Source organism: Corapipo altera, unplaced genomic scaffold (assembly GCF_003945725.1).
Source record: "Corapipo altera isolate COAL_440 unplaced genomic scaffold, ASM394572v1 54, whole genome shotgun sequence".
Lineage (NCBI taxonomy): Eukaryota > Metazoa > Chordata > Aves > Passeriformes > Pipridae > Corapipo > Corapipo altera.
Genome location: NW_020884902.1, coordinates 2,819,225 through 2,842,141, shown reverse-complemented (window position 1 = coordinate 2,842,141; position 22,917 = coordinate 2,819,225). Strand labels below are relative to the sequence as shown.

At 38.8% G+C, this 22,917-nt stretch overlaps 1 protein-coding gene and 1 long non-coding RNA gene across 4 annotated transcripts in view; one reads left to right on the top strand and one right to left on the bottom strand.

Moving 5' to 3' along the window:
• Window positions 1-2,786: 2,786 nt before the first annotated feature.
• PCOLCE2 (procollagen C-endopeptidase enhancer 2) overlaps window positions 2,787-22,917 on the bottom strand; it is a 58,053-nt gene continuing 37,922 nt past the window's right edge. For all 3 annotated transcript variants that reach the window (XM_027650565.1, XM_027650566.1, XM_027650567.1), the window contains 7 exons: window positions 16,219-16,474; window positions 14,085-14,209; window positions 10,951-11,087; window positions 9,027-9,181; window positions 6,682-6,765; window positions 4,525-4,692; window positions 2,787-3,311 (listed from right to left, as the gene is read on the bottom strand). In XM_027650565.1, coding sequence (XP_027506366.1) covers window positions 3,181-3,311; window positions 4,525-4,692; window positions 6,682-6,765; window positions 9,027-9,181; window positions 10,951-11,087; window positions 14,085-14,209; window positions 16,219-16,474 — 1,056 coding nt within the window. In that variant the 3' untranslated portion in view covers window positions 2,787-3,180. The remainder of the gene's footprint in view (window positions 3,312-4,524; window positions 4,693-6,681; window positions 6,766-9,026; window positions 9,182-10,950; window positions 11,088-14,084; window positions 14,210-16,218; window positions 16,475-22,917) is intronic.
• On the top strand, window positions 9,457-22,750 carry LOC113950594. Its single transcript, XR_003528787.1, has 3 exons — window positions 9,457-9,548; window positions 11,755-11,883; window positions 22,462-22,750. It is a non-coding gene; the product is annotated as an uncharacterized LOC113950594 (long non-coding RNA).

The following is a 22,917-nucleotide window of genomic DNA, read 5'->3' as shown; positions in this document are numbered from 1 at the left end:
TTAGTCATATCGCAAACACATTATATCAGGTACCACATTGAAAGTAATTTGTCATGTCAAGGTTACTGCCTTTTTTCCTCCTGGACTCATCCTGTTTGGTTCATTGCATTGGCATCATCCATTGCCATGAAGAGATGCTTGAGCTGGTTCCAGACTAGCTAGGCTGGATCCTAGGACCATTATTAGCTGTTTGGCACTGGGCTCACACTGGTTGGTTGTGGGAAGCTGGGTATGTTGAGAGTATGACTGAAGGAGCTGATGGACTGACTGCTTTTCAGATGTTCAGCAGAGTCACTCAGAGCCAGCTTGATCATTGTCTTGTGGCACAGTGTCCTACTACAGTGGATGTCTTTAGGAAGAACTGTTGTACTTCAAGGCTCTTTTGGGGTGTTTGGCTGGGAAGTAGGGGTCCTGGAGTTTTTATTTGTCACTGAAATACATACCTGTAAAGTGATGGGGACCAGAGAGAGAAGTTTGTTCTCTGTTATACCTTAGTTACATAACATTTTGCATCTGTTTTGTTTGAAAGCTGTTGTAGTCTTCCTGTCTGCTTGGCTGCTAATCAGTACAGAGAGCTAGTTGCCCAATCTTGTCTCATTTAGATTTTCCTAGTTCATGTGTGTTAAACATTCTATTGCTTTCTTATTTGGCAGTTTAATACTGGCTGTTCTAGTATTGTTGGGGATCCAAGATCTCCTTTATGCCCACTCACAGAATAGTTCTGGACATGCAGAGAAATGAAATTTTAGATGTCACAAAATTTGAAGAAGCTGGAGTTTACTTGGCTGTAGGATTCAGAATGTTCTTGTACAAATGTTAGTGCAAGTCATAAAAGTACTGAGTTGGTTTTTTTAAGCTGAAAAAGGTTGATTTTTCTTCCCTTTCATATTAATGTGTGTTTTGTCTTAAAGCTAACTTTGCCTTGATGAATGAAAAATGGAGATGGAAATTTTCATGCCACCTGTATTTGCAACAGAAAGGTCAAAACCACTCATTACTGAAAGTAAAAGCTTATTTTATGTTCTTGCTAAACTGTAATTTTGATTGTTATCTCTGTAGAAATTATTTCAGAAATGGTACTGTGATTAGATAATTTTCATCCTGTTTGGTTGCAGGTTGGGTTTTAAATGTTCAAAGTTTAGAGTCACTACAACCTGCTTTCAAAAACTTGTGATAGTTGTTACCTGTATTTTGTAACCAACTCATACTTGATAAAACTGGCAGTGCTCCGTGTTTCTTGTTCCCTGTTTCAGGCCTACTGCTGCCAGTGCATTGATTTGGGAAAGGAACCAGTCTAAAGGGAGTGTTGAGAAGAGCATGCAGGAGCTTTCCTTACCTGCCATTTGGTAGACGAGGAATAGGCTGCCAAACCCTTCTTGCCTCACTGGAAAAAGCTGCCTGACAGATGGGCATGTCATCATAAATAAAAATAGATTATTGTAGTTCAGGGTAGTTCTGAGCATGATTTCCACATTGCTCCTCCCCAGGCTGCTGCCAAGAAATGCAGAGAGCACTGTGCATAAAACCCCTTAACCTGCATAGGAATCAATGCTGGAAAATTAAAATTTTAGTTTAAAAGTTAGAAAACTACATCTGCTTTGCAAACAAGTGTTGCTGTCGGTTCCACGGAGAAATGCTGTTTGGTTTGGTCAGTCAGGCAATCTGTGAAGTGGGGTTGCAGCACTGAGCTGTTGGATGTGAGCTGCCAGCACAGCCTCTTTGTACCTCTGTGCCTCCCTCTGGTCCTTTTGTCCCCTGCCCAGCTACCCATAAAGTCCTTGGAACAGATGCTGCTGCACTACTGAGCTGCACCATGGCCGTGTCTCTTGGCATTACGTGTGGGAATCCATAATGGAAGAGAATGGTAATCTGCATTCCACTGCTGAAATAAGCAAAGGGGACTTCCAACAGGGACTGTATATTCCATTAGTTTTCCTGCCCATGGTTGCAAATTATCCAAAGAACTCTGGTCTGGTATTTCTATACAAGGAAAAGAAGTACTTAAAGGGATTTTGGATTCTATTCCATCCGTGTTGTTCTTATTAGTATTCAGGTTTTCCTAGTTTGAACAGATATTTCATATCTGCTTTTGACAAAAATGTTCTTCAACTTCTCAGTATTATTCTTTACTTGTAATCTGTTTCTGTTCCTCCACAGAAGATTATAGATTTGATTATAATCTTTCAGAGTAACAAATAACTGCATACAACAGAAAGGCCAACAAAGACACTGTAACACTGTCTAACTGCTTCCAGTCTGCTCACTGTTTAGTCTCAAAATAGCTATTTGTTCAACCTTTTGCATATAGGCATGAAATAAATTAGACAGATATGCTCCTATTTACGCTGCTGGTGCCAGACTGAGCACTGCTGTATTGTCTGTCCTTTCATGGGAGAGATGAAAACTTATACAATTTGCATGTGTACTTTACCACCACTAAATTAATTCCTACCTTCCTCCTCCCTAATTACCTTACAGAACTTATTAGTGACATTTACTAATTAGACAGTCATCAGTGTGAAAAGCATGGTGCTGTTTTACAGTTCTCTAAGTCTTTGAAGAGTAAATCCAGTTCTTGTTCAAATCAGTGATTCACTGACTTCCGTGTAAGGAAAATCAGGCCCTTAATCAGCAAGGAGGTGTCAGTCAGACTGTGCAGGACCCAAACCATCAAAAGCATGTAAATGATCAAAAAAGTTTCTATGTTTAGCCTGCCCCACCTGATAAATAATTAATAACTAGTTGGTGTATGATTTAATCTTAAAATATTTTATTAAGCACAGGTAATAATGCAGAAATCCATGTAATAAAAAAACTTTAGAGAAAAAGCGAAGTTAAAATCAGTTGCTATAAATATTGCACTTAGAATTTTTATTTTACATACACAACTCCTTAAAAAAATTGGACAATTATAAATTAATATCTTCCAAGTAATTGGAATTTGTATGTTTGAGATCAGATGGCTATGCTGCAATTCTTCAGCATTAAGACTCAGGAGGATCTGTTCTCGTCCTGTACCTGTAATGGATTTCACTTTGTGCCAGCTGTGCTTGGGTGGATGGGAGGGAAGGAGGGGTCAACGTGGTCTTGCTGTTGACAGTCAGTTGCATTTTCATGACTTACACTAAATGAAAATTACTTTTCAAGACAGATGAGAGAATGCAGCTGTAGAGTTCAGTTTTAACACGTTTTGTTTTTCAAGGCATTTAGGATCTTTGAGTTCTTAGCCTTAAAACTCATGACAAAGCTGTTGGGAAAGACTTTGCCTCTACCATCTTCTTCTACTTGGCCCATGATGATGTAGTTTAAACCTACAAAGGACAGAATGAGATTACAAGACAGAAATCTGGGATGTCACTTGGTAAGTACAATTCCTTACCTGTGATCTCTGTTCATTTGCATTGGTTTTTTTCAATGCCTTCTCATATTTTTCCTTCTACCTAAAGCAAATACTTCCTTACCCATCTTTGCCATGCTTGTTACACCATAAAGTACAGTTAGGCACAAATAATCATTAAATATATAGGGGATAGTCATTAAATGTAGACTGTCAAAGAGTCTGAAAGACATCAGAAGTGCAGCATGAATGCTGGCTAATTTAGGCATCAACACCCAGAGTGGAATGTGTCTCATTCATTTCAATATTTGCACACTTGCTCAGATTGTATGTTAGTGGCCATAAGAGATAGTGCACTTAAATCTTTGCATTCCTTTTTCCTCCCCAAAGACAGAAACATTTTCTAGATACATAGAGAGGCAGTCAGGCAAGCAAGGTGGACTCAGTGTGTGACAGAACCTGGCTTTGGAGGAATCAAGTGGATTTACATATTTTTATGGCTCAGAAGGGTTAAGGGTTTGCAAGGCCTTAGGCTGGAAGGATTTGTGTCATAGGGATATAAGCAGGGAAGTTTAGATATTAAGTAAAGGCCATTAAATAATTCATAGATATTTAGGATGAGAAACACAAGTGTGTTTTGGAGCCAGCAGTCTGTGTAAAAGGAGACAGTTGGTTCCACCCAGGACATTATTATGTCTCCCAGTGTCTGGTTGCCAGATAACTACAGGCAAAAGCTAGTTTCTGATCATGATTTTTCACTGTGTTACTGCCCATCTTAAATTAATATGCTTAAACACCAGTACTATCTGGAACACTATCAGGGTTTTTTTAATGCTTAATAAATTATTTTGAATGTTTCCTGCTATGGTTCCATTTATGTAAAAACAAAATCTATTTGAGCTTCATTTGAGAGAACCAAATCATATTTTACCTTGTATCACATGGCTTTTAAAGAAAAAAAGTTTTTCGAACTCCTTTGATCTAAGTAAGCCTAATCCTTTTTAAGTAAAACTGAAAAATGCAGCAGAAACCTGGATTACTGGTTATTTTTAGCTTAAATTGATTATTTTACTGATTATAGAAACAATTATTGGAATTTTACTAATTTTTGTGGCCATATTTCAAAAGTAGTTTTCAAAATTGCTATCTTTTATAAAGACACAAAGCAGTTATTGTTATGTACTTACCTCTCCTGATGAGAGGACACTGCTTACATACAACAAGAATCTTGGCACTCATACTCTTGCCAGCTTGTTGAATTGCTAAATTCCCCTCCTTATAGACATTAATGATGGCTATTGTTGCATGCAGACTGCCAGCCCGGGTTATCGTTGTGATTACAGTTCCAGTTATGACTAGGAAAAAAGATGTTTGATACATGTGATACATTTATATTTTAGACATAAATTTTGTGGCATCATAAAACTTAGTAAGTGTATTAGTCCCTAATAAGGAAATAATACTGGCAACAGTTACTAAAAACATTCATATCACCTATAATAAATAAACCACTACTGTCAAATTTTGGTGGCACCAAATATAAAATTGTTGTAAAATGTGCCGGTCTCTTGCAAGACCAGTTCTTGGGTTTGGTAATTTCAGTTAAACAGTATGACTTTATCCTCCTTTAATGATGAATTTTAAAACGTGGAGAAGTTGAATTGAAAGTGTTCTAGCCAGAAGCTGAATTGCCAGCTCTCTGACACTCCCAAATGAGTAGCAGGGAATAGTTCATGCCCTAGGAACTAGATTTTCATCTGTCTGAGGCCTGATAGTGATATAAATTTGTCAACTTCAGCTAAATGTAGATTACAGATTAGACATCATATCTCCCAAAGACCTCTCAGTATGAAAATAAAGATACTTTCTTTTCCCTGGGATGACCAGATTAACTCTTAAACCATCTTTGTTTATCAGAAGGAAATGGTAACTGGTATTATCTATTTGTTTTCTTCTCAGGTCACCTTTTGTAAATCAGATATTTTATCCTGGGATCAATTAGATCTTCAGTAGTTAAGTATGTATAGCCAGATTTATTTACAAAACTGCATAATCCACATTTTGGGTTATGTGTTTGTAAATTTTCAAATTATCTTTCTTTAATGCAGAGCTTTTAATTAAATAGGAGTGTTCAAGTTCAGTCAAAAAGAGACCTGTGGATGTTGAAATGCTGGGTATTGCAGCTATATTTCTAGAAACAATAAAAGTGAAATACATGATGAAAGAAATGCTCTTATTTTCTAAATTCACAAAGTCAGCAAATAAACTTAGAATCAATCATAATCTACGAACAGCAGACTTCCTGTTCTTACCTTAGGATATGCTTACATTCACAGCAGCATATCAAATATCTTTACTCTCAGTCCTGCCATGGAAAAGACTGAAAAATGTCAAGTATTTGATAACAGGTGAGACAGGAGAATGTGATTTATTACCCTGATGGTAGAGGAAAAAACCAAGTTTTTTATAGTGTCATTTACCATCAGCCACAAGTGAGGTGTGGTCAGTAAGAGGAGACCATTTGTGGTTTGGGATTTTTTTCCTACCTGCTTCTTTTCGTCTTGGACCAGCCTGTACTGGTGGCAAAACAGGCTGGTGGTCAGGGGTGGTAAGGGGTCCCCTGACTCCATCCTGCCTCAGGGAACAGCTCCAGCCCTCCACTGCTGCTCTGGCAGCATCAGGCAAAGCTGCCCTCACACTCCTCGACCAGATTTCCTCAAATCTCATGGGGTTAGCAATATAAGTCAGAAGGATCTGGTTAAAGTGAAAAAAACAAAGGGGCGGGGGAAGTTTTCCCATCAAATTGTTAGGGATTTTATAGGGGATTAAAAAAAGTTTCCAATATTAATATGGGAAAATACTCTGACACATAACTGAACAGCCCAGTAGTGACAATGCCATCCTAATGCACAGCAGACACTGCTTTTCCTGAGTGATTTGTGTCTGTACATACAGCAGTGCATGTCAGCTTCCATGACTTCTTTTAAAAATACTTTGGAAGTGTATACAGTGAATTATGGCACAGTCAGCAGGTGCAGCATAATGTGTATGGGCTGGTTACAGACACATGAGCTGACAATACAGTAACTGAATCCGTACTTCCCTGTGGTTGTCTTTTCAGATTGAGAAAGTGTGTTTGTCTCAGACATCTGTGCAGTACCTGTTTCAAAATATCTCCAAGAATGTATTGAGTGAAACACAGATCTTAATGTCAGGTACACCTAAAGTGGTGTAAAAATATAGCCTATTATATTAATGATAACTCAGAACTACATCTGGTAAAACTCCCTTGAGTCTAAAAACACAGTGCTGAGTGAATAGTTAAAAAGAAACTGCTTCCTTACCAAAGTTGCTTGAACAATAATTGCTTTCCAGAGTCCCACTCCTTTTACACTTTTGCTGGCACAAGGCAACTGTAGGTTTCGCAACTTTTTGAAGAGAAGAAGTAAATTGAAATTGAAATGAAGTATTTGGTAAAAGTGCAAAGCAGTATGTTTAAATAAAAAGAGAAGAAAGATGAATAATCCTGATGTGTACATGAACACCACAGTAACAATATTCCTTTTCTCTGCCATCGTCTCCAATGATCATCTTTTCAGGTATCTCAGCTGTGTCTGATGGAATGGGGTGTTAACAGAAAACTTACACGTGGGATCTTAAATATGTAATCAAGTGCTATTGCCACACAGCCCTAGTAGTACACTTGAAATATCATAACATGATATTACAGTAATGCTTCTGAGGGAGGGGGTGGCTTTTATTGGAAATTACTGTACTGTGATGGAAGGGATCAGAGTTCAAATTCCTGACTTTTTTTTTTTTCAGAATTTTTTACATAGCTTCTTGACATGCAGTGCTGCATGGTTTTTATTCATGACAATTTGAAACACAATGTTTGAAGTATGTATTTAACATTAAGGATTGAGGTTTCCTTTCTGAAGTGGAATGCTTTGTTTATAAACAACTGAATACACTTGGTATCTTTCTCCTACTTGGGTGGATATTAATGGTCTCTGTACTTTACTCAGCTGACCCTTTCTACATAACATGTTGGGATGCAGTACTTTCAAGCTTTTATGTCCTTTTTTATGTGGATGGAGGTGAGACAGATAGATTTAGAAAATGTATTTATAGCATTTATTTCTTCCGGTACTAATATTTTTATGTAAGATGGAGACTGAGGCAATTCTTTAAAGCACCTACTTAAGTTTAATATTTTATTCATGCCTGGAGTTCTGTGCAAGTTTGAACAGAGCTGATTTGCAAGATAATAAGTTAAATCTATTTGAACTGGACACTTCTGAATGCAAATGATTGCTCTGCAATCTAACTAAACTGTAGAGGTTTGGGTTGCTTTGGTTTGTTTTTAAGCTCAGAAATGCCTACATCATGCATAACTGATCAGACAGTGAAAGGACTTCTTGCTTCTGTCTGCCTGACAAGTGCTTCTGAAACATTCCCTCTGTTGTCCTCTCTCAGATGGGTCTGCATGCTTTTATTTTCTAACACTGATGTTGTCATAAAAATTGATTTGGAGTTAACTGGTAAAGCTCACCTCTGTTCCCTTCAGCCATGAACAGCTCAGAGAGCGAAATGATGGCAAACCCTGAACACAGCACGAGGGAGAACTGACAGCATGGGTTACTTGAGACCAGGTGTTTGATCTAAGAACTGCATTAAAAAGTGCTTTATAGTGAAGAAGAGCTGAATTATTTATTGTCAGAGCAGCAGTCACATCAGAATGATTTATAGATCATTATAATTTCATTTTTATAATGTTTATTTTCATCTATTTTAAATACCTTTCGTTAGCACTATTTAAACACTACAGCTTCTTGGTTTCCTGCTGTCCTCACTTTTGATGCATTTTAAGTACAAATCAGGTTATGTCTTGCAAAAACATTATAAATAATTTGGTTTTCTGCTGTAACTGTTTCTTGAATCTCTCACATTCAGGTTATAGAAATTCTAAGAATTTATCCCTTCAGTATCTCAGTAATGAGCTAGTTTTGGCAATACCTTCAAAAAAACCCTCCTCTGATCTTTCATATATGCTGTCTAGTCTAAAATATAAAAGGAAACTTATTTTTAGTGTGACATATTTCTTTGTAAGTTCCAATCCCAGAATTTTTAAAAATAAAAAAAATTCTAGGAGAGTGTCACATTGACAGGGTGTTGGCAGAATATGAAGAATATGAAGAGGGCTCAGGTGGCTTCCATACCAATTTTGCTTGATGTTAATAACTATATAAAGAAAAATACAGTAAGATTTTTACAAATCCACTTCTATAGAAGAAAGAGTTCCTTTAACTAAAACTATTTCTGGAAATAGTTAGAACTTCTTATACAAAAGAAATTTGCTCATCCATTCTTCTATGGCATTTGCTAGTTAACTGTCCCAAATTTAGAAGAGACAGGAAGATTCTCTCAGGTGGAATGAGTTACCGTTACATTTAACTCTTGCCTGGATGGATTTCCTTTTAAAAATGTTAAGTAGATTTTCCCATGAGTATGTTAAGGTACTCTCTTGAGTCTATTAATTTTAATTAATTCCCTCAATGTTTGAAATACTAACAAACCATAAAACTTTAATTTTTAGTACACCTTCTATTACATAGTTCTGTAACCCTCTCCTTGTCCTGGAATAATTAATTTTTCTAAGAAATTATATAAAGTCAGTAAAACTTACTTGAGGTAGCAGGGACTGTTGTGGTCGTAGGTGGAACTGTAGTTGTGGGTAACTTTTTTGGTCTAAATTTATAATGGCCAATAAAACCATCAGCTGTTAAGCTTAAATCAGACAAAAACTGAATGAGCAACTCATTTCTCTCAGACAGAATGGGCCTGAAATAGAAAAACAAAATAAAATATTTCCATTATTTTGAATGTCAAAGCCAAAAAGCAATAATAGCATTCTTTAAGAAAAAAGAGAGTGCTTCTCTTTAATTACTGGTCTGAATGCAGTGGCTGCCTCCAAACTAACACTGAAAAGTACGTGGTTCTTTGCAGGTGTGTCACACACTGGTGTGTGTGAGGATGAAACTCGTTTTGATGAATCACCTAAAACTCTGATTCCTGAAGGTTATGCCAATATGGGTATCCTTAAATTCTTCTGTGTGAATTCATTGCAGACCTCACTTACACGGAGTGGAAGGGGCCAGACTGACACAGTGGGAAAATACATTGAAGAAGTCCTCAGTACGTAGGGGAAGTAAGTAAATGGGGTTTTTTAAATTTGTTGTTGTTTAATGAAAAACATGTTACACATTTGGAAGGACATAGGAAAATTATTTCAATTTTGGGTTCTGTAACTCTTCAACAAAACATCCAAAAATAAAATGTTTTGGGTTGTTATTTCTGTGGGCTCACTTCTTGTCAATTATTGGATATTCAGGACCAAGGCCTTGAAGAGCTAATGGAGTTACTTTCCTAGGATCTGAAATGTCATAGACAAGTACTGCTCAGTGTACTAACTTTCAATTCACAACTGCACAGTACCTTTTGTGGCACTATAACTGCCTGTGGGTGTGGAGGTAGTGCAATAGGACTTCACTCAAAACTAGTGTATGGGAAGATGATATGGAATGCAAGTCTAGCCAAAGCAGCACTTCTCTCATTCTTCTGAGCTTTCCACAGACCTTGTGTCAATATTCATTAATAATTAGTAACACAAATTTTTCAAGCAAAACCAGTTTTTGGAAAGAGAAGGAAAAATAAATATAGAGGCAAAAGAATCTTGGTGAGGAGAGAAAAAAACAGCAAGTGATTTTAAGTTTTAGTTTTACTACAATGACCTGTGTTGTTTCTTCCCAGCAAGTCTAAGTTCATGAGCAGGACTTCTTCAAAACACTTAATCAGGCCTTTGTCATTATCTCCCATTTTTCTGGCATATTTTCCCAAATCAGTTTACTCTGATGGCCAAGTGACACAAACAATAAGTGCCTGGCTATCTGGAATTCTCTGGATTTCCAGCTGCCAAGGTAGTTGCACAGATCACTCTTTCCTCGCTGCAGCATTGGCACAGGCTGGGGACGTAGGAGGGCACTGATTATCAGCTGCCCAGGAGCTTTGTTCTGCTTCCTGGACACCACGACTACAAGGCCAAATCTGAAAAATCTGACCCAGTCTGTGTATCTTGTCTTTTTAAAAAGTGACTGAGAGAGAAATAAGTCAGATAAAGTGAGTAAGGAGCCAAGGAGCCAGAGAGTTCAGCTGGATCCTTGTACTTCAGTATCTATAATCAAAACCTATATTAAGTGATATTAATGTTCAGCTACCATTGGTATTGGTACCATACCAATATGAATAGCATTAGGATTAGTACTGGTGTTATTAGACAGTGGTCTAATGAGGCCTCTGGGACAGGAGAGAACATGGGTTGGAGCCAGGGCTAGTCACGGAGAGAGAAAAGAGAAAACCTAGAGAGAGAGAAGATACTAAGCAACTCCTAGAAGTTCAACTGGAGGCAGAAAATGTCATGTTTAATTTAAAAAATAATAAAAATCTTCCAGAAGCCTAGTACAAAACTGTAACTGCAGTTACAAATAGTGACTTTAGTACTGTGTTATGACACATAGTGGTGGTGAAGTTCATAATTCAAGGAAGTTACTCACGCTGGGGGACTGTCTCCGCAGTACTTCCCAATCCTTTTGGCATCGTTGATCTCCCCACCATTAAACACTGCTACATAATCATATCTGCAGTAGTTGTCTCTCTCCACATCAAACTTCTCAAACTTTAACTCTATTAGCTACAAGGAAAATGTAAATAACTCATTTATTGGTGCTTCTTGTAGTAATTGACATCTTCATGTGAAGTACTATTTGATTTTTCTTTCCATAAGGGAAAGTCCTTAATGCACTTCATTGAAAAGTATTTTGATCCACATGACTTGTCCAACAAATAGTTCAACACATGGCTCTACTATTCTGTAAAACATTTTCTTCTCAAATGTATGCAAGTAACTTCTCATAAAGTTATTTTTATGAGTGAATAACAACAGGATAGTAGGTGGTAGGTGTTACGTTGCTTTTAAAATAACTGTACAAGTATAAACCACAGAAAAGGGGTTTAATTTCATCATTCAAGATATGCTAAAGAAAAGCAAAGGCAAAGTTGGTAGAGCCATTTCACTGACTTCACTAACAGCAGGGTTTGAATCACTGGTTGCCAATGCTGTGTACATTTGGTGCAGAATTAAAGAGTTAGAAATTAAAATATTGATAGAAATAAAATTAACAAATAGTAAGACTAAAACCATGAGAAAGTAAGTAGTTAAAAGAACTGTGTCACCATGTCAGATTTCCATAAATGTTGAGGCTTTACAAGTCATAAATGAGAACTAGTGTAACTCTGGTATTTCCAGTGCTGATGCTATTATCTCCAATGACTTGTATGTATTGAATTTTTTACTTAAGGAAGAAAAACAATGGACAAGGAAACAGAAATTGAATCTACTACTGTGAAATGAAGCCCTGCAGAATGACTCTGTCAGTCATGTGTAGCAAGGGAGGGAAACACAACCTAACTGCTCCATGGAAACAGAGGTAATATATGCATTTAGGTTGCTTCTTTATATGAAGCACAACGGTATTTAAAACATCTTCCCATAAATAGCACAAATGAGGCTTGAATGACAACACTGAATTGTGTTGATTGTAAATATGCAGGATTTCTTTTTAAAGGTCTGTCTCAAACAAAGATGGTATTAAACTTTCTAAGACTGTACAAATAAAAATGAGTAATTTGTACATGGCATACACTTGATTTGATTTAATAACATAGTAAAAATTATCTTGTTCTATATTCATTGTAATGGTAGCCTATTATCACCTAATGTCTTAGTTTTGCCTGAATATGCTTTTGCATATTCAGATGTTTAAGGCATAATTTTCTTCCCATGAAGTATGAGTAGCCTTGGGGACTTGGTTTCAGAGATGACTAACAGGCTTCTTTCAAAACCCTCGGCATCATGATGAAAAAATGCCCTTTAAATGGAAGTACCCATATGAATAATATTCTGGTGATTAAAAAAGATGGTATAGAAAGAAGCAATGCAACTGGGAATAGAAATGCTACATCCTTCCACAGCAGGCAAAACAGCATAATGTCTAATTCACTACTGTTCATAAGTGCACTTTGCACTAATTACTATTTCATGATAGAATAGAAGCTCTTCATGATCAGGAGGAGCTCCTTCATATTCTATAATATATAAATTATTGGTTTGTATTTGAAGAAACAAGAGAACCTTGTTTTATTGCTCACGAGCTTATGAAATGGAAATAGAGACAACAACACCTAAACTTTGGCAAAAGGAAGACTGAGGAGCTTTTTATATACACTTGAAGAGAGATGCTTATTCACTACTTCCTCAAAAACTGTTTTTGTCACTGTCAAAATTCTGCCTTATTTGCATGCAACCAACCACTGTTGCAGTATATGACTAATATGTATTTGGGAACAGGTAGATTTATGGAACAGGATCATCAAAAGACATGGGATATAATGCATATATTTTTACGCTTATATAGCCTTTCTTAAATCTTCTCTATGAGCTTAGGAGAAGTTCTTAGGCTTATCTGGAGACATTTGGAAAGAACCAAAGTAATCTGCAGTTTACAGATAAAGTTTTAAAAATAACTGCCTATCTATAGGATTGTTACATGACCTGTATCTAGCAAACAAGGAATGTGGATTAAAGAGGAGTACAGGAAAGATTAAGCTGACATACTGCTTCAGTTCAAGGGAGAAACTATCTTGAGAAATGGAAAAGTATGAAAGATCAGAAGAATACATTTATCTGGGGCAGCTTTTTTTATTTTGAGGATTACAGTCATGAGCGGAAGATGAAGAGGAAAGTCATCTTTACATGTAAATGAATTTAAAAAGCTGGCTGTGGCAAGAAAAGCCACCTACCAAACATGCTTGGCAACCAAAATATTCAGTCATTGTAAACTGTCCTGCCAAGGTACAGAGCAGATGGCTCAGCAGCAACCAGGAAATGTGGATTGAGATTAGCCCTGTAGCACAGGGAACACACTTGTGTTTGCCATGTGTGGCACACGAGCCCTCTCTGTCTGCTGTCACATCTTTTCATATCTTAATGAAGTGGTAACATATGCTCTCATGGCATCTGGCTAATCAAGCATGTTATAAGATGGAGCCTTCAACATAGGAAATAAAACAAACTATGAAATGTACATTGAAAATCTCCGTCCAGGACACAGCCAAATGTATTCCCTGTGGTGTAAGCAGAATAACACAATTTCTGCTTTTAGTAAATTCAATCAGCTCTGCCTGGGAACCTCAATAACAAACTGCAGCAACGCCAGAAATGCTCAAACATTGTTAGACTTAAACGTAGCATTGGTCATCATCGTGTTTGGTGCTGAGATGATCACCTGCCCTAACTTAATTTGCATAATGCTTTGTGAATTAACAAAATAATCTTTAAAAAAACCCTGGTGTAAAAGCCTCACCAGTCACAGATGCTTTAATAGTCTTGATTTAGGGGAGTGTATCAGTGCACGGCAGAGGATGTTCAGTGCTGAGGGAGCACAGGAGTTACTGGAGTGAGACAGGTGAGGATCTCTGGAGCGTGGCTGTGCCTGCGCTGGCTGCACGGACCCACCCTGAGGCTGCAGCCAGATGTCATTTCATGGCTCGGGGCAGCACAGGCAGCGTGTCCCTGAGCCAGCTGCTGCTGGGATGGGAGTCCTTGCAGGCCATAGAAGCTGAGCCTTACCTGGTTCTTGGGGGCGACGATGTGCCAGGAGCAGGTCACTCCCGCTGGGTAGTCTCGCTCTGGCCAGTTGGGCGTTTGGAAGGACCCTGACGGCTTCTCCAGTCGTCCCCCACAGTACTGGTCCCCTGCAACACACACACCGAGCTGAGCCCAACGGGGCAGCCACAGCCTGGGTAATGCCCTTGTGCTGCTGCAGGGCTTGGGGGAGATGGGTGGTTCTGGCTGCTTCTGCCATGGCTCCACCACAGGACATGGCTGAGCCCTTCAGCTCAGCTGGTGCCACCTCTGGGAAAACATACTTAATTAAGGGCAACAAAAAAAGAGTACCCAGTACCACAGAACCAGCATTCCTGCAAACACTGGGGCTGGAGGAAGAGAAACCTGAGGTACTGGAGCAGCCATCCCTGCAGCCCATGGGACAGCTGTGCCGGGGCTGACAGGCCTTCCCAAAGGAACTGCAGCCTGGGGAGTGTTCATGGTGGAGGGGGGGGTCTTTTTCTTCCATATCTCCTCTCCCTAGTCCCAAATTACAAAGCTACCTCAGATATGTAATTCTTATTTACAATATTGTTATGAACCTCCCTTATTAAATTAACTACATCAGCTCACAGTTGTTTAATATATCTTTCAAGAAGTTATCAATACAGAGCTTCAACTGGAAGACCTGATCAATTACTGATCATCTGTCTGTCCAACAACCTGCCTAGTCTGGTATCGTACACTAACAAAACCCTTGAAAAAGAGTCTCTCAGCAGGGTGGTACCACCTCCCTGTGACCTGCCAGCCTCTCACAGGTCTCTTCCCAAGTATGAGGTAATGCCTTTATGTTTAATAATATCTGACAAATCTTTCTTTGATATGTTTTTCTAAGTGTTTTTAAACCAGTGTAGAAAGGGACAATCCATAATGTTCCCTGGCACAGCACTCCACCACTTCAAAGCTTACTGAGAAAAATCACCTTCTCCTCTCCTCTGTAGCCACTTGCTCATCTGGTTTTAATATTGGAAGAGACAGGGACTGTGGTCCCCATTCACCTTCTCTGTACCATTTATGACTTTAGAGCCCTCTCCTACACTCCCTTCTTTTTTCCTTCTCTTTTCCAGCATGAAGTTCATGCTGTGCAGTTGATCTTTGTGTAGATGAGGTTCTTTAACTCTATCATACTTGTTGTCTCTTATTGCTTCTGATAGTTTTACTGTATTCTCTTCTGAGATGGGAACATCAGAATGGCACACATTATTCAAGACATAGATGCATTATGGATTTATAGTGGCATAATTTTCTGTTATTGTTTGGTCTTCATTCTCTTTTCTAAAAATTTTTAAGTTTCTGTTTCTTTTTTTTTTTTTGATACCTATTAAGCACTGGATTCATGCTCAACTATTGTTTTCATAAATTACCTATTTTAAACCTAACATCTCATTCCTAAGAAGCAACAGTCAATTCAGAACCTGCTGTACTGTACACACAGTTAGGATGTTTTCCCCTTATTTGCAACATTTATCTATATTGAATTTCATCTGCCATTTTATCACAGAATCACAGAATGTGCTGAATTGGAAGGCACCCATGAGAATCATCAAGTCCAGCTCTTAACCCTGCACAAGACCATCCCCAAGAGTCACACCATGTGCCTGAGAGGATCATCCAAACACTCCTTGAGCTCTGTCAGCCTTGGTGCTGTGACCACTGCCCTGGGGAGCCTGTTCAGTGCCCAACCACCCTCTGGATGAACAACTTCTTTCTGATATCCAACCTAAACCTCTCCTGACACATTCCCTCGGCTCCTGTCAATGGTCACCACAGAGAAGACATCAGTGTCTGCCCCTCCTCTTCCCCTCACAAGGATGTTGTAGGTGCAGTGAGGTCTCCCCTCAGTTATTGATGAGCTATTACCACTTTACTACTAGGCCCAGTTCTTCCACTACTCCTGCAGTAGTCAGTCCTTCTCTTTACTACTTTGATTAACTAAGATAGATAAACAGCTATACTTTGCTATTTGCTAAGCAAGATAATGCATGAATATGTTGAACAGCACAATCCCTAATATCTCTGCCATCACATCTTGTTAAGCATTAATGTGGCTCTCCATAGAGCTGCACAGTTATACAGCACGTATATAATAGTTAATTACCTCTTTCATGTGGTTCTGCTGCAGAAAACTTCGCAATGAATCCACTTCCAGCAGTATTGGCATCTGAAGTCATCTGCACCAACATTTTATTGCTGTTGGATACGAGGGCACCTGGTTTGACAGTGCCACAGAACCTGCCGATGCGCTGTCCGTTGGCATGGCCATTGTATATATCCACAAAATCATAGCGGCACAGGTTGTCGCTTTCCAGGTCTAAATATCGAAAAGAAAGAACCACCACTTTTCCCTCTGGGACCTGCAGAGAGACACAGAGAGAAAGAGAGAGGGAGGGAGAGGTGCATCTTGAGATGAGACTGACACCACATATCTATCAGATCCCACTGTTTGCCTGAGTGTTTTCATACCCTTCACTTCTTGCCAGGAAGCTCTTTTTGTCAATTATACTCCAGGCAAAGCAGTTTTTAGAGTAATTTGGACCAATCATAAATATAAAGCTCTAGCCATCTCTTGCCATTATCTTATTCCTGATCTGCAGTATCCTCTAGTCAGGCTCATGCAGTTAATTACAAACCATCACTGCCCAGTTTGGCTTGGCATGTTTCTCTTATTTTCTGCTGAAGTATGGAATCAGCCCTGCAGCTCCCTGTCACCAAGCAAGGTGAGGATGAGATTAACATGAAAAAAAAATGGAACAAGCAATTTACTGTTTTGAAATGGCCTCTCTTTCTGATTGTGTTATCAAGTTTCACAGTTTGAAGGATTTATTTTTTTTTTAATTTATTGACACACACATTTGTAAATAAAATTAGAAACTTTATGGCTAACACTGTGCAACCCTAATATTTAGTTATTGGAGTGGCTGCAGTGAAAAAATTATATTTGGAAAGACTATGTAAAACTATAAACAGAGAGAACAAGAGAGTTTTGTTTTCTGGAACATCTGAAGAAACATAAGGCAGGGCAAATCTTCTTACATGTCTGCATCTGTGGACATTGCAAAAGAGGCAAGAGCACTCAGAAGGATGTAAATTAAGACAGCATAATAGTTTACAAGGAGGAGAACATTTCCTGGGATAGGGTTGCAAGCTTTTCAGAGAAAAAGCAGCATACTAAGAAGTGAAAATTATTCTAACAAAGCACTTAATGCTGTGTAACAGGACAGGAAAAAAGGAAACAGTATTTTACAGTATAGAGGGACCTTAGACAGGCAAGTGTAATTATCTGCATTCAATCCATAGCCTGGTAGAGTGGTTAGCTATTAAAATAATTGCAGCTGTTCTGCTTTACTGAGACACTACTATAATTTTCTGCTTTAAACACACTTAATATATCTGCAGTAAGTTCATATTTAAGCCATGTTATTTAAGAGTTCATGAATTTTTTTCATTCCTTAACAGTGACTCATTTTAAAACACCACTTTGAGATAAACTACAACTAAATTGTTCTTATATGAAGTTGTCAAACAGTGTTTTAATATCGTGAGTCTCAACAGTTAAAAATTACTTGTCAGGTCAGGTGTAGATGGAATTGATGTAGATGGAAGTGACCACTTAACCCACAGCAGATAGTGATACAGGCAGCAGCTCTAGACGTAGTGAAAAATGTGCTGTAGATATGTTAAGGTGACTCATTCATGCAGCTGCTTTTACATCCAGTGCTGATACTGATCCTGCAGCAGGACAGACTTTTGCTTGAGCTGTTCTCAGCTGCCTGGGGCCCACTTGCACACTGGCTGACCAGCCCCACTGCAGTTCCTGTGGCTGGTTTCAGAGTGTTTTCCTTTAAGCTCAAAGTTCTCTCAAAAATTCAGTTCCCCTGTGCTGACGTACATCACTATTACTACATCAAAACCACAGAACTCCCCTCGTCTTGAATCTACTTCTTGAATCATTGCTCTCATAACCAAACCTCTTATCATTGCATTCACTTGTCTTCTGGTCTGAATCACTAAGGAGCATTAAAGCCTGGTCAGTTTAACAGAAAGTGAGCTACAATGAATTTGGTATTCCTGTCGGAAGACCTGAATATTGTTCATGGTTATTCTATGAACTATGTGTGACTGTACAAATCAGCTCAGAAATGCTGACTGTAAAGTTAGTCAGATAAAGTCAGATTTAGGTAGTTCAATTACAGCAGCCTTTTTTCCAGCAGTTTTTATGTAAAATAACATATGCTCTTGTGGAGTGGAACACTCATTATTCATAAGTTTGTACAGGATGCAAAAGAGGTGACCTTTAAAGGTTATCATGTTCTAAACCAGATTGAGCTGTTATGCCTACAGTTGAGATTGTCCAACATTTTCCATTACAGTGTCTTGCAGCTTTGGCTACAAGTTACCCATCTTTAAGAGATTTCCCCTTTTCCTTCCTGTTTCTGGAAGTTGAGCAGAAGTTGCTCTGGCATATTAGATTAAACAGTTTTATCAATGCTAAAGAGATTTTCCCCTACTTTCTCAGCTTGAATTGCTTCTTTGAATATACCTGCTCCCTCCCAGTGTTTGAAGAAGGAAGTAGAAATGTGAGAGGTGGCTGGTTCTGGGGTAAGAAAAGGTCTTTTTGCTGTCCTTGCAGAAACACACTCAGATTTAGCCAAGAGGTTCCCCCTCAGTAATGCTGATGGTGCTCACTGACAGCTTTGTTCCAGCACTGACCCAGTGCTGCTCAGCTCTCAGCAGCCTTGAGGCACTCAGTCCTACCCCTGGGTATTCCACCTCCTCATGCTGCCCCAAGTGGGACAGAGGGAACCAGGACATGGGATTGACCCTGCCCAGGAGGGAGAGGGGGCTGGCAAAGCTGCCAACTCCAAACTGCCAGCCAGCTGCTCACTCAAGCCTTAGGTTTTCTGTTTCGTGGTACAAGTAATTCTGTGCAGGGTTGTGTGCTTCCTTCTCCTCCCTCCGCTACTAGCTATGCTTTACTATACAACATACACTATCTAATTATATTTCATGACAGTTTTTAATCTCTGTAGCTTCTGTTAGTTCAGTCTATTTGAACTTGGTCAAGACTGTTTCCCATAGATGTACTGACTTTCTAAGTTTTGTTTCACGGCAGTTTGTAAAAAAAAGTGTAGGAAAAACTCAGCCACATGATCAGGAACGTTTAACAAGGAACCTACTCCAGGTTTTAATTGTTAGAATAATCCTTGTCATGTTTAACTGAATTTGGAGAGGTAAGTAATTTAGATAAATGGGTGGGGCCCTTAATCACAGTCACTGCTTACAGCCATTGCTTTATAAAATAATGTACCTGCTTATTAAAATAATATTTGTCATTCACAAAAATAACAAATTTGTTCCAGTATGGTAAATCAGTTAAAATTCTGTGGTCTGACTGGATGACAATCAGGAGTGCAGAGGATGGTGGTTCCATATTCTGGCAGCAGCCACTCCAGTCTGCAGCTACTCCCGAGAAATCTCACTCTAAACACAGGCGTCTTTTCAAAACAGTACTTTTCTTTCATTTCTACCATTTGCTTTTTTAGATGTTGAAAAGTAATGTGCTAAAATCTGCCAGTGTTTATCCTAGGACATTTAAAATATTGTTCCATGAGAAACACAGGGGAGAAAGCAAGGCCAGCGTGACTCAGTATTGTTTACTTTGAGCCACGTCCGAGCCTGATGCAGTAAGATGATGGGATACCTCAGAGGAAGAACTGGAAGGAATTCCAGCTCTTAAAAGAAAGGGGGGGAAAAAAAGAGGGAGAAGTCAAAGGAAGAATGATGTGATGCTTCCTCTGCAGGGTGTGCCTTATTTTTGTTTTATCCATCCAGTTGGTATCTTTGAACAACAGAGGCACTTTAGCTTCTGCCTCTCCTTGTCACAAAGACGGTGACTGACACATACTCATTCTCTGCTTCCCTTTTTATTTTCACTCTATTGAAAGCTAAGTGACTTTTAGAGGGAGTTTTTCTAGACCATAATTCCATAAAATCACCTGTGTAGATTACTAACTTCTTCAAAAGGGCATGATTATTTCATATATACAACCCCCCTCAAACTGAGGTCGCTAGAGTGTCTTTGGTTATCATTCATTGCAGGTATTTCATATAATGTTAATCGAAGTTTAGTTACATTTAAAGTAGTGAAGCTGTTTTTCTGAACACAAAGCCCTCTTCATCAAAATTACTTGGTTTAGATTATTTACTTTAAAAATAATCTTTTGGTGGGGAAAAACTCTTAGATGCCAACTTTTGTAAATATATTTTGCCTAATCTTTAAACCTGTGCTGTATATGGGCTTAATATATTTTGATACATATTCAATACCAAATGTTTTGCCATAGCAGTCCTAGGTAGAGTTGAAAAATACATCAGCTATCTGCACACCAAATGTATTATTTCTCTCCACTGAGAATGAATGTGGAAATTATTTGGAGTTACATCTTGGGGAGAACCACGATTCCTGCCTAGTGGCTTGTACTCTAGCTGCAATTTAAAAAAAATTGTATTATCTTACTCTTCCTGACAGACACTAGATTCTGTTCATCTCTTTTTTTTGGCAATACAATCATGTGTAAAGATCTGTTCTCCACTGAGAGGGCAGTTTTACAATGATATGGGCAAATAAACGCTTAAAACACAGAAAAAATTATTTAAAATATTTTGCTCCCTCAGGGCAGATTCCCAACTTCCCTGATAAGTAAATTTTTCAAACCTTGCTTATTGTCAGCAAACCTGCTGGAACACAGCTCCTGAACCTATAAAAACATAACCTTACATAACTCTGACAGTTTTCAGTATTATTGTTGCACATGAAGTTGTTGGAGTTTTATGGGAACTAAGCAGTCTGCCAGAAAAACACAGGAGAGCGGTCCAGATTTTTGGACTATGTGACACATTTATGTGAAGTGATGGCCAAGAAGGATTACAGTGTATTAAAAGTAAATGTATATGACATATTTGAGATAAAGCTATATACATTACTATAAGAAAGGAAATAGCTGTACAAATAACTTCTTAGCAAAGCCAGCTAAAAGCTGCTGGGTAGTCTGCCAAGGTTGTAATATAACCACAAGCATGTGCTGAACACTTCTTAGAGCTCTTAGAATAGAGAAGCTGTTTTCTTTAGCCAGCTGAAAAAGTCCCAGTCTCTTGAAATAACAGAACCATAATTGAGCTAGAGAGACTCTTCTAGCTTTAGCAAACCAGTTGGAAAGATTTCAGCTGATACCTGAATGCTACATTGCTTTATCTATATTACTCATAACATTTTCTACACCTATTTTCTTCTAAAGAATGAATTAGCTGTCATTCTGCCTCTCTGTGCATTTCTTCTGCAGCTGATGAGATCCTGTAGTTGAGAAAACAACAGCTTAATGCTTCTTGTGACCCAGATGCAAAGTGAATCAACGTCTCTTTCAGCCTTGCAGACTTGTCAGATCCTGCATTTCAGGAGGGTGTTCACAGCCCTTGGCTAAAATGGACAGGCAAAAAGTCTCAGTCATTTTCTAAGACGATGCTAAATGTGGAAGCCTAACAGTAACTAGAGAGTATTTCTTCATGGCAGTATAACTGGCTCTCTTACTTGGGTGCTATTGCAAGCTATTCTGAGCCTCGGCAGTATTTGGTGAAAGGATTTTGTTGTTTAAATTCAGGCTAAGCAGACCCCTGACTGTAACACTTCCCCTCAGTTTGATAAACCATCCTCTTTTTACAGAGGGTACAGGCTTAATCTTGCAAGTTTTGTAGTCCTTGCTTTCCCTACATCCTTCCTGTACACTAGAAGACAGAGTGTTCTACACAGTTGATGGGGGAAGAAATCAGCTTGGCTTAGTGCACGATATTGTCTAACAGGGGTTAAATGAGGTGAAGGCAGAAGCAAGCCTGGACTACTACAGGTGTGCAGCCCTTCTCTGTCTTTGGATGACAAGTAAGCAAGTCAAAGAGTGGGAGTAATGGCAGCACAGCAGAAAACTGGGATTAGGATGATCATGAAATGCCAGATGCCCCAAGAAAGCTCAGGTGCAGACGTAGCTCTGCTACAGCTTTGCAGTAATGCTCCTCACCATATCCAGGCTAACCTGGATGCTGGCACCTTGTTTACAACAGCCACATGAAGTCTGCAACGAAGCCACTCTGCATGGACTTTTTAAGTACAGTCATTTGTTCTCTTGTCCCTCTACCCCCTCCATTTGTAATCTAAGGTTTTGAATGGTAAAAACTTTATGCTGTTATGAACAAAATTATTATTTCCCTCCAGAATCAGTTTTGGACTTTTGAAGGTCTAATATCGAGTCATATGGGTAAACTGACTTTGGACATTTTTTCCCTTTCATTTAAGGCACGTGTGTATGATTCAAAATGCAATTTGCATCTGCTCTTCAGACCGTAAGGTGGGCCACGCTAATTACTGTCACCTCAGCCCCTCCACAGCAGGAAGCAGGTTTGTGAGCATACCCTGTGTGTCACATCATACTCTTCTGGATGAAGTCAGTCACAGATCAAAGGTAACCTCTAACTCGGCCCCAGTAATAATGCAACAGAAAGGTGCAGAAATCAACTATGCAACTGGGATCCTTCAGATAAAATGATTCAATTTACATCACTCATTTGGTATGAGAGCCATTTTAAACCGAACATGTAAACAGATCAATGTCTCCTGCTTTGCGTCAGCATCTCTATAGTAGCAGGAAACAATTATCCTGTGACATCCTATTCTCCTGCCAACACCTAGGCTGTGATGCAGTCTTTGAACTGAAGTTGTCTTCATGAGCCTGTCGGCACACAAACTTCTTTT